Below are 11,352 nucleotides of genomic sequence, written 5' to 3'. Positions count from 1 at the left end.
GCGAGGCGGCAGCGGGCAGGCTGCCCCTGGGGTGGGCTGGTGTAATAGGACATAGGTTGGCCGTGGCCCGGCCCGGCCTCCAGCCCCTCTCCCTGGCGGAGTCGCCTCCTGGGCCTGAGCGGGCACGACCGGACCAACAGCCGGGGGGTGGGGGGGGGGGTGGTACGGGTGCCGGACATGCGCCCCGGGAACCCGAACACGCGCGGGAAATGGGTAGGGCAAAGTCTAGACTTTCTTCAGGCGACACCCGATGCCTGAAGGCCACTGACCCGCTGCTTATTCTTAAGCACAGTGGGAGGAGATGTGTGGAGTTTGCAAACCAGTCAGTGGCACGTGCGCTAGTTGGCAAAAGGACGCTAATCTGAATTCAGTCTTTTCAGGATTCAGCAGTTCCTAGTTTTGCCCAGTCCTGGGATGTGGAAGGGCGCTTCAAAAGACATAGTCATAAATAAATAGGGACGAAGGGATAACATGCGCCATTTGCCCTATTTCTGACTCAACAAAAATAAAAAACAGCCGGCAGAGTTTTGTGGCTAAATTACACCACGGACAGCCCATCTATTCTTCTAAGATCTTACGAAACGGAAGTCACTTGAGCTATTTGTTTAAGTGCACACTTAAAAAAAAAAAAGGCAGAAACAATAATTATTAGATCAAGTATTAGTATGTATTTATGCACAATAATAAAAACAGATTTACAAGTTAAACTGGAAATTTAAACATAAGTTTAACAGCTTTTGTTTATTATATTAAATAACCAAAACACCTTTTATTCCCAAAATTGGTAAAGAATAAATAATGTAATTTACAATATGGTACAAAAAATAATCAGGACAGGCATTCTGCTTTATACATACACTATATATGCATATTTATAATCTATAAAACAAATTCACATCTCAAACAAGCCGAAAACCTTAGATGATATGGCTTAACAATTATTAAAAGAAACAGCAATACGTTCTGCTACCCGGATCAGCTCTGGAGCCAGTTATCCTGTCACAGAACGAAGGGTACACGTTGCTGTAGTGCTTCCAAGACTGAACTTACTTACGTAATGTGATGTACAAATTGCTGTGGGAGTAGGAGAGCTCTGATAGTCAGGAAACGTTTGCTGTGGTTTCTTTCCCTTTTTTGTCCTTCCTTAAGACAAAGTGCCCTATTTCTTCACAAACGCATCTGACAGATCTCAATGTCTTAAAAAACCAAAACCAAAAAACCCCCAGCAGCTGCTGTTCTCCTCCTCCACTTGTTTCCAGTGTCTTTTATTCCATTACTTTTGTCTGCACGAGTTTGGATTCAATGGTGTGATCTAGGTAAAGACGCTATTACACTGAAAAGGACACCCACCCGTAGAGGTCATGACACAGCATGATAAAGAATGGGATTCTGAGGCTCAGAACTCAGAGATGTGGGAAAGCAAGGCGAGCAACTGATGAAATGTTTCCAATTATACCCCTCCCTGAGGAAGTGCTCTACACCTAGAAGATACAGAGAGATGAAAAAATGTCGTCACACACCTCGTGTGGAACCGTGAACTTCACCCTGCCTCTGTCTTCTGAAGAACGGAACGCTCACCACTAGAAGTCACAATAAGAATCAAGGTCTAAACACCAATTCCCTTGAGACCAGACATACTCAGTCTCAAATCTTTACAAAAGAGGAATCGGCAAAAGATCCCAGGACCTGTTCGAGTGACCAGGAAAAGATGTTTCCGAGAGACTGATCTGCTCTTAATTACAACATGCTCGAATGCACAAAGGAAGCCACAGGTGCATAGTGAGACTATCACAACTTCTGTTGGGCAGGCAGAGGAAGATGCAGGAAGTGGGAGGTTGCTCTGCTTGGGTCTTTGAAAATTCCAGCCTTTAACAGTTGCTTATTTTTATACATATATATTCATTTAGGCTGGGGGGAAAAGGCATCCATTGTTTTAATGCTACAAATGACACCATGTTCCTTGATATGGCAAGCAAACACTTATACTGGGCGTCTGGTTGCTAGAGAAGCAGAATTCTCTGGAATGATGTGAGCTTTATTACAGGTGAGAAGTGTCATCCACTCTCCTCCCTCCCCACCTCCCAGTGGATGACACTGGCCACAGTCGGCGCTCCCTGATGGAGTCTATGCCAGAGACCCAGGTGAGAGGTGCTGCCAAACAGCCTCCAACGGCTGATCTGAATCTCCCGAGTTTTCCTCCTCTTCGATGTCACTGGGTAACAAGTGCCAGCCCACCCACTAGACGGTCTCGGGGTGTCCCGATGGACAAGTAGCTCAGGAGCCCTACCATTCCTGGCACAGGACACATTTGCCGTTGGGCATCACACGCAGCGGCGGTGCTGTAACGTTACTTGGCATCTCTGACCCCAGACAGTAGGGGGTATGAGGAAGCGAGTCGAAAAGTTGGCCTGGTCTCCCAACCTACTGCAGACCTAACAAAGTCAGATGCCCAGAGAAACAGAGAGATCTCCAGATCCTGTTCAGCCCAGTAAGGTACTAATTTCAGGAAGCTGATATATTGATCACAAAACACAACCTCGTTTAAAGAAACTGGTTCAAACAATGCTGTCTTTATCTCTTAATAAAGTGGCACCATGTCCCTTTCTTTAATATTGCCATGGCTTTGGGACTTTTCTTATGAGCCCAGAAGGCTTTTCTTGATGTTTGTGGCTAGAACCAGATCTGAAAGAAGGAAGCCACCTTGGAGGCAAGAGCTCTGAGAAACACTTGAGACAAAGGAAGGAAGCTATTGGTTGGAAGCTAGCTGTCCTCAGTTTCCTCCATGGCTTGGAGTGAACGACCCTGTCTGCAGCCTAGAGTAGCTGCAAATGGCTGGTGAGGTTATGGGATCAAGAGCGTCTTACTCTTCTTGCACATGAGAAAGACCTTTCTCCCTTTTTCACACGTGTAGAGGGCCAGGACTGGCCTCGAGGGCTGCTACTCCACTGCCAGTGGAGGAAGAGGAAAGGTGAGCAGGAGAAATAGTGGCCGGTTCAGGTGGGTGATCCTGTCTCCCGGGGAGGGTGATGCAGCAGGTGGGATGGTGGCATGGGTATGACTAGCCCAACACCAGTGCACTGGCTCCTGGCCACACAGATGTGACTGGACTGTGTGTTACGTGTTGAGTCTCCCCAGGCTGAGCAGACACAGGGGCCTTGGCAGTCCTGTTCTGGGGAAGGACCGGACGCTGGACCCTCTGCAGTGGTGACTACTGGTCACCCAGGAAGGCTCACGGAGTGAGCACAACCCAGGGGTGTGGTTAGTGCTGTGGCTGCCCCCGGATGCCTGACCCTTCCCTGCATTCCTTGAACAGGAAGAGAAATAGGAGACCACAGGGCAAAAGAAGATGCAAGGGATGAAACACACACCGTGGCGTGCTCTGCTCCAAGGCAACTGAAAAGAAGAGGAGACTGAAGAAGAGAACCATCCCTGCAAAGTCCATTTGGCTCAGATGCTAAATAGAAACACATCAGAAATTCAAGGACTCATCAGGAAAGTCTTAACTGTCAAACGGGTGCTTAAAGATCATCCCAATAGAGAGAAATAACATCTTAGATCATCTAGAAGAAACTTGCAGATGGATACAGGAAGGAAACAATTCAACTCTGTTCTTCCTCTTCATTGTCTCCTAATTCTTAAAACACAAGAAAAACATTCTGCAACCAGCGTAGCAGGATTTTTCCTAAAAGTCCACACGACCTGCATACGACATGATTCTTTCCCCCTCCTGTGCAGTTGGTCACAACATAAGTCTAGATGGGAAAGCACTAGGCAAAGATCAGTATTCCGGGGGTGATGGCACCAGTGACGCTGCCCTGGGACTCTGCTGCCATGTGATCAGTGTCTACTGTGTCGGCTGCAGACACCACCAGGCAGAGCCCAGCCGGCCCAGCTGGCCGTCCCCCCTCCTTCATCGCTCCGCAGAGAAGCAACCAGTGAGGCACAGCTTTGGCAGAAAGAATGCAGCCATGGCCTGGGCACTCCCTGCAGAGAGCGGGGAGGTTACAACTACCCAGGAAGCAATGACTAGGCCAGGGCACACCCATATTCTTTCTCAGCAAGAAAACCCACCGGACCATCCAACACAACAACCAAGGCCAAAGTGTGGGTGGAAATGTGGTCACGACACAGACCCTAACTTGAGACCCCACGATTGGCGAAGAACTGCTCCAAGCCACAGCGATGTCTACTGTCGGCCCTTCCAGAACTCGTCCTCTTCTCCCAGGCCACCACTGTCCTCTGCCTGTTGGGACAAGGCTTCTAGCATGCTGTGCGTTCTGGGGTGCAGAGGTGTCTCTATTCAGACCGTCTCCCGGGGGTCCTGGGCTTGGTTTGTTTCCTCTAGTCTGAAGAGGGCTACACCCACCACAGTTGGGGACCACCAGCCCTGTAAGCCCTCCTCTGGCGTCTCCAGGATGCCCCCGCCCGAGGTGCGGTCACTGGGATAGGTCAGTGACAGGGGGGCCACCACCACTGCCATCAAACAGTGCCTCTCTGCGGCTCGGCTCGGTGATGGACAGCTCCTGGGCCAAATCGTTGAACCGAGAGATGTAATCGACGCTATTTTCATTCATCATGCACACCAGCTGGGAATCCACGACCTGCGGGCAGAGGACACCAGGCAAGACGGCGTCAGCTGGCAGCTGCCCTGCCATCTGGACTGGAGGTGACTGGCCAGGTGACGGGAGGTGACTTCCAGTGGGACTTCAGTGCAAGGCGAATGAACCTGCGGTCTCTACCGTGAAGATCAGAACTTCCCATCAACTGGCCACGTAACGTCAGCACAGTGCTCTGGGGAGAATCACCTGTTGTTTTGAATTCTCACTCTTTTGACAAGTGTGAAGGGAGCCGACCATGAACCTGGCACACCGGGTTGCCGGGATCAGAGTGGTGGTTCCTTCCACATGAGACGTGTGTGTGTGTGTGTGTGTGTGTGTGTGTGTGTGTGTGTGTGTGGGTGGGGGGAGTGACAGTCCAACAAACAGGCAGATGGCACAGAGTGGAACGCAGAGACCATGGGGTAGCTTGAAGGAGAGGCGAGTGGAGAAAGAAGACAAAGGCTGCCAGGGGGGTGGGCAGAACGTTCCTGTCAGAAGAAACAGCAAGTGCAAAGGCCCTGGGGTGGGAACAGGCTTTGGCTCTTCCAGAAACAGGAAAGCTGGTGGACATGACAGTAAGTACAACCAAGAGTGGAAGACAGAGCGAGACTCGAGTGTGTATAGTAGGGCCTCAGGTACTGGGATTTTATTCTGTGGACAAATACACGGAACATACCGTCTTCAGGGCTTACTGGATGTCCCTTTGCTGGAGTGGAAGCCTCAGGAGAATGGGCCTGTTCTGTGCACTGAGAACAGGGGCTAGTGGTCAAGTTCGGGTGTAAGGTGTGCACTTACCTCTGCTACATCGGCCAGGGACCTGGACACAAACGAGTCTCTCGAGTTTCCATCCAGCAGGCTGGGGCCAAGCAGGGAGGTACCGCTGTGGGTCCCCACTGGAGTCGGCAGCATCTTCCGGCCCTTCTCTGAGGAGATGAAGCTTGCTGCCAAGAGAAGGAGGAACACATTCTAAGACCGGCGTGGTTGGCGCCAGGCCGAGGGGAGAATGCTGAGGGCTGCAGGTGGCTGGGAAAGGCCTGAGCAGGCGTCCATCCACACGTCCCTGGCTTCTCCGGTGTGGGTAACCTCGGAGGGTCCCCAGCAGCATGAATAAATCGGCCGCATTTTTCCAGGGGCCCCCAGTGCTCCTGGAAAACTGCTGTCTGGACACCACCCTCACCTCCAGGTAAGGTGATTTGCAATTTTTTCATGATTCTTATTTAACTTTGCAGAGGTCTGCACTGTTCTTTGTTTTTTTTGTAGAAAATACCTCTATTATAGTGCAAGTAACTTTCAGCAGTGACATAATAATGTAAGAACACATTTAGCATATTTTACACCACGCAGTAAATAAGAAAGTGCTTCCTTGAAAATATCTCATCAGAGGAACATTATTTCTACATTAATGCCAGAAAATGCCAGGGCTGTTCCTGTCAAGGCAACAGAGCTTCCTCCTTCTTTTGGATATTTTTTTTAATACAAATGAAAGGATCTGCCATTTTAACAAATCACCATCAATTCTAAGAGTGATTTGTTAGGGGGTTTTGAACTGGGGTTGGCAAGATTTGACATGGGGTTTCAAATTTAAAAAAATAATAATTTTAAAACAATTCTGGGATAGCCCAGGAAGACGTCATTTTCTATTAACTTTTACATAGATATACACACTCACTCCAATTTTGATGCAGAAATGGACAGATTGTCTAAAGCCTGGTTTTTACTCCCCCACAGCCTGACTGTGATCTGGACTCCTTGGATCTGGACATATTGCAAAATGAGGGCTCTGGTTAGAAATAACCCCTCACGTACCCAAATGTGTTCCTGTGAAGCTTCAAACTGCACTTTCCATCCTGAATTCCCACCTTCCACCTCACAAGCCAATGAGAGGATGTGAACATTGTTTCCAGTTTACAGCTAACGATCAGTACAGCTAGGTCAGGTCCCTGCTAATTTAGCTATGTCGGAATCAGACCAGCACATCATTTAGATGAAGTCCAACAGAGCTTACCAGGAGGTTCCCACCGACCTCACAGAGAAAGGAAGGGTTAACAGTGTGTCTTATATTAAGCTGCCTAAGGGAAGGGCTGCTAACCAGTCTGCTGGTGGGTGAGTACAGTGTCAGTTCCAGTCACTTACACGCCCACCCCCTCTATGCACTGTTCCATGGGACGCTCACGGCAGGAGACCCTCGTCCGGCGCTGGCTCTCCCCGTCACCCGGCCCCGAGCCCGCGTTCTGAGCCATCACGTGTGGCACCCACACAGGGTGCTGACCCTGCTCAACATGAGTACTACATACCCGTCTGGGGCCACAGTGGCCCTGTGCACGCCCTGGGGCTCAGGAAAAACGCAAAGTGCACGGATCCCAGAGGTGCCCCAGGAATCCCTCCTACGTGGGACATTGAGGCCGGCGTGTCTTTCCCCAGCATCCTCTTCCCACCACATGAACCCCTGGTGCCCAGTGAGGATGAACACATCCCATGAACTCGCCAATCTGTGGTCAACACGCCACGAGACCATCCACGTCAGAACACTTTACCGAGAACAGAAAGAGGGCAGCTAAGAGCACGAAGAGCCCATTTCTTCTGCCCCCGCTATGGGCAGCAAGAGCAGAAGTCCCCAGTGAGGGAGGGGCCGAGACACCTGGACGGACTGGCGAAGAGCACAGGGCGCTGTGTGCGGACATGGACATGGGCTACATCTCAACGGGGCTGTGGGTTATAGGGTGTCATGGTGCCAAAGCCCCATGAACTGCACACTGGAAATCTAGGCATTCTCTCATATATGAGTGATGCAGAAAAAAATAAACTCTGGAAAATGAGCAAACAGTCCTAGTGTCCCAGGACTGCAGACAGTCCCAGACAGCAGACAGAACCGAGACTCCCGGCCCTCCCCCAAGTTCACCGTGTGGAGCCCAGCTCATCCCCTGCTGGTCTGGGACAGAGACCTGGGCACCCTCCACAGACACTCACCAAATAAGCTGCTGAGTGACGAGTCCGTGGGGTCACTGGGGCACCACTGGGGGTCGTGGGTTGGGGAGGCGATCCAGTCTGGCTGGGGGCTGCTGGCTGGGGAGGGAAGACTCTTGGAACTGTCACTGCCATTCAGTTTTGCTGGAGAAAGAGGGACTCCTTCACCTGTCAACCAAAACCCTGGGTCAGAGATGCCATGTGGGGGGAACAGCACTCCGCTTCCCCAAACTGCCACTAAGGCAGCGGGACAGCACTGCTGCTAAACTCTGGAAACCCAGGACTCCACTGGGACCTCCAGAGGGTGAACAACACTGGTCTGCAAATGGGGGTCCCCCCAGTAGGGACACGTGCCCATCTTAGGGAATGACAATGGCTGTAGCTATCACGGATGGAGCCAGCCCTGTGCCAACAGCTTCACCTAAATCCTCTCACAGCTGCTCACAACAGCCCTGTGAGGTGACGCCATCTCCAGTGCACTGCTGAGGAAAGTACAGCTCATGGGAGCCAGTGACCTGCCCACGGCCACACGTTGCCAAGCTGAGAACTCAGCTGTCTGAATCCATGGCCTGAATCAGACCAGAGCACACGAGCCACGCCCCTGCTACCAGGACACCGGCCCAACCTCCAGGAATCTGCAAACCCCACAGGCGTCCACCCAGATTCAGAACCCCGCCACATCTGATCCATGGGCTGGAGGGGCCTTGTGGGCCTGCTCTCTGTCGGTTCAAGGCCAAGAGCAGTTCCACCAGAACAGCTGTGGGTCCTGCCCATACCTCGTCCACCTGTGCTGCCTCTGCTGGGACGGCCATATAGGTGGCAGGTGCTTGATACACAAAAGTGAGATCCGGATGGGAACATATACAGAAGGTTTGGCAAATACTTAGGTGGGAGGTCAAGGGTAAGTCTGGACCCCCTGTCCTGACAAGGAATTGATCCCAGAAAGGCTGTGCAGGGGCAGCCTGCTCCTTACCGTACTGGCCGGAGCTGATGGCGATCTCAATGATGGAGTCGCTGATGTGCGTGGCAGGCTCCCCCTGCGAGAGTACGTCCTCGGGCGGGCCGGGCAGGGAGATGTCCAGTAGAGCAGAGACGTTAGGTGGAGAGAGCCGGGTGCTGGAGCTCTCTACCGACGGCAGTGGGGTGGAGAGCCCGTTGTGGAGAGGAGCCTTGGACAGCTCAGGTAGGGAGAGGACAGGCGAACCCTGGTGGGGGACAGGGACTGTTCAGACACAACTCATCCACCCATCCCTACTAAGGAACGAAAAATCAACCTCAGACCCACAAAGTGGCAACCAAGTGATGGGCTAGTCAACAGAGAGGTGATGACCCCACAGGCACCTCCTCCTTTCCCGTAAGAAACACCCTGGGGCATTTACTTCTCCCGAAACCATCCAGGGATGCAGAGTCGGAAGGCCAGGATGGGGTGGCCTGCACCTGCTTCCCCTGCCCACAGGACAGCTGGTAACACCTGGGCAGAAGGTGCCTGTCAGGGAATGCTACCAGCTGACGACCTCCTCCCCTTGACCCAGGAAACCGAGTTCTTCCAGAACTGTGTCTGAATCAGCCCTCCTCACAGAGGGGAGGAAAGAGCCTGAGACAGGAGATGCGTGTTCCTCCATCCAGGCAAGTGAGTGGCAGGAATAAGCCATTGGGGGTCCGTGTGTCCTTTCCACATCCTGGCAGTCTAGGGCAGAGAGGGCAGGCCTGCTGGCAGGACCATGAGGACGGGGAGGTGACACTGGAGGGGGCACCTGGGGTAGCTACTTGGCTCAGTAGCCAGCAGCACACTCTACCTGGAAACTGTCCGTCACTGGCTCCTGCTCAGGCCTCGAGGGGATAGTGACGAATGGGTCGCTTGCACCCTACAAAAAAAGAACACCAGGAAAGCCAGTGAGCCCCTACACACAGCATGCCAGAACTCCGCCCGAGGGCTCGCCGGCCACCAAGCTCCCGAGGAAAAGAGCCACTGCACTCCCCGGCTTCCGGACAGCCAGCAGCACAGGAACCCCTCTCAGCCTAGGTTGGAACTCTCCAGTGAGCACAAGCCAGCCCGCCACTTCCAGAAGGTGGGCCACTGAATCCCTGAAGCGAAGATTGTCAAGTCAAAGCCTTGGAGCCCTCAGGCAGCGCTGGGCCGTGGAACCAGAGCCATCAGAGCACTGGGAGAGTCAGAGACGAGTGCCAGTCGGGGGTCACGAGGCCCACATTTGGCCCACATGGTTAAAGTTCTTTCTCAGACCAAGCTGACGTCTGACAAGTCTGCTGATGTACAGACCTCTGTGCTTGTCTCAGTTCTAAAATCTCCAGTGTCACCCAGCAGGCCCGTCCCCAGTCTGCCGTGGCTCTCCCCTCTGGGCCACGCGGTGCTTGCTCACGCCACAGACCCCTGGTTCAGTGACTCCCCTCTGGGCCATGAGGCCCGTCCCCTCTGGGGTCCAGCCTGACCTCAGCTCCATGGACTTGGCTGCCATCCCTCTGGAGAATGACTGACCCATCCTGAAAGCTGGGGGTAACTCGGAGGAGTCCTTCTAAACACTCACCCCCACGGTGGGGATGGGGTCTCCATTCTGGTGGGTACCGGTGGAGTCCTGACCCGAGAGGGCAGCTGTCGCTTCATCTGTAGACAGTGGCGAGATGCCAGACAAGCCGTCGGCATCCAAGACAGGGAGAGGGCTCCCAGGGATGATTCCAGCACTCGTAGCTGCTAAGTCAACAGCACCTGGCAACAGAAAGGACACTGCCAATCGTCGCTCCGTGGGTATCCCAAACATGCACAGCAGGGCTCAAGGGAACAGCCTCTCCCTCACGTCTCATTTCAACGCTAGGTCAATGGCTTTCCTGCTCTCTATGCAGGGTAATGAGACGGCATGGCTTGGGGAAAAAGAAAACAGAAATGTCACTCTGAACCCTCGCATGCTATCTGTCACCATGCTGATCACAGAAACTTACTGGCCAGGTGGCCCGTGGCCTGGGGCGGAAGGACCTTGGGCATGATCGGCCGAGACAGAGCCGCTTTGGTCAGGGAGGACTGGATGGGCCGGAACGAGCCTCTCCCTGTGACGACAAGAACAGAAGCAGCCGCATCAACCCGCTTGCCTCCCAGTGTCCTCTGACTGCGTGGCGGGGACAACGGAGGGTTTGTGTCACAGCCACGGTCAGGTCCACGGAAGGTAAGTGAAGGCGGAAACCACTGAATATCCCAAACACTTGCTAACTTGAAGAAGTCGGAAGTCAAACAGGCCCCAGAGGAAGAGAAAGCTCTGGCAGCTGTGATGGCAAGGCACCGCTGTGCCTCCCAGGGGCTGAAAGGCTGTGACTGGTGCTGTCAGCCCATGTACGTGGCCCTTGAAGGGTGACGGGCACCCGAGTAAAGCTACCGGCTCCTCTAAGGGACTCAGAGCACCAAGTTTCGGACCAAGATTGGGCCTCTCGGACTAAGATCTCTGCCTCTGCAATTGGGCTCTTTCCTACGAGGCTTTCTGCAGGTGAAAAAGAGGCATGAGAAAAAGCAGTCTGGGTCCTGTAGGAAGTAAATCTGAAATGTGAACATCAATACTGACTTAAAAGACAAACCACGGAGTAGGTGCTTCACTAAACCATCACTCAGTGTTCAAGAAAATGTACCTTAAACAGCTGGGGCCCCCACTGACCTAGAGACCTATGAAGGCCTGAGTTGTATACCCCAAGGTCACATCTGTTCTGTAAAACTCCTGACAAGACATTACAGCGAGAGGGCTCCCCTAAACCTAAAGCTCCCCTAAAGCTTCCCCAGCAGGGCTGCCTGAGC

At 52.8% G+C, this 11,352-nt stretch overlaps 1 protein-coding gene across 2 annotated transcripts in view; it reads right to left on the bottom strand.

Annotated features, from left to right (window-relative positions):
• Nucleotides 1–669: 669 nt before the first annotated feature.
• Nucleotides 670–11,352, bottom strand: part of CRAMP1 (cramped chromatin regulator homolog 1) — a 59,103-nt gene continuing 48,420 nt past the window's right edge. For both annotated transcript variants that reach the window (XM_033101551.1, XM_033101552.1), the window contains exons 15-21: nt 10,515–10,619; nt 10,106–10,284; nt 9,359–9,427; nt 8,536–8,767; nt 7,566–7,730; nt 5,394–5,539; nt 670–4,601 (exon numbers count right to left, since the gene is read on the bottom strand). In XM_033101551.1, the coding sequence (XP_032957442.1) occupies nt 4,437–4,601; nt 5,394–5,539; nt 7,566–7,730; nt 8,536–8,767; nt 9,359–9,427; nt 10,106–10,284; nt 10,515–10,619 (1,061 nt within the window). In that variant the 3' untranslated portion in view covers nt 670–4,436. The remainder of the gene's footprint in view (nt 4,602–5,393; nt 5,540–7,565; nt 7,731–8,535; nt 8,768–9,358; nt 9,428–10,105; nt 10,285–10,514; nt 10,620–11,352) is intronic.

This window comes from Rhinolophus ferrumequinum (genome assembly GCF_004115265.2).
Source record: "Rhinolophus ferrumequinum isolate MPI-CBG mRhiFer1 chromosome 15 unlocalized genomic scaffold, mRhiFer1_v1.p scaffold_54_arrow_ctg1_1, whole genome shotgun sequence".
Classification (NCBI taxonomy): Eukaryota; Metazoa; Chordata; class Mammalia; order Chiroptera; family Rhinolophidae; genus Rhinolophus; species Rhinolophus ferrumequinum.
The sequence above is the reverse complement of the archived record's forward strand: the minus strand, read 5'-3'. Positions and strand labels throughout refer to the sequence as shown.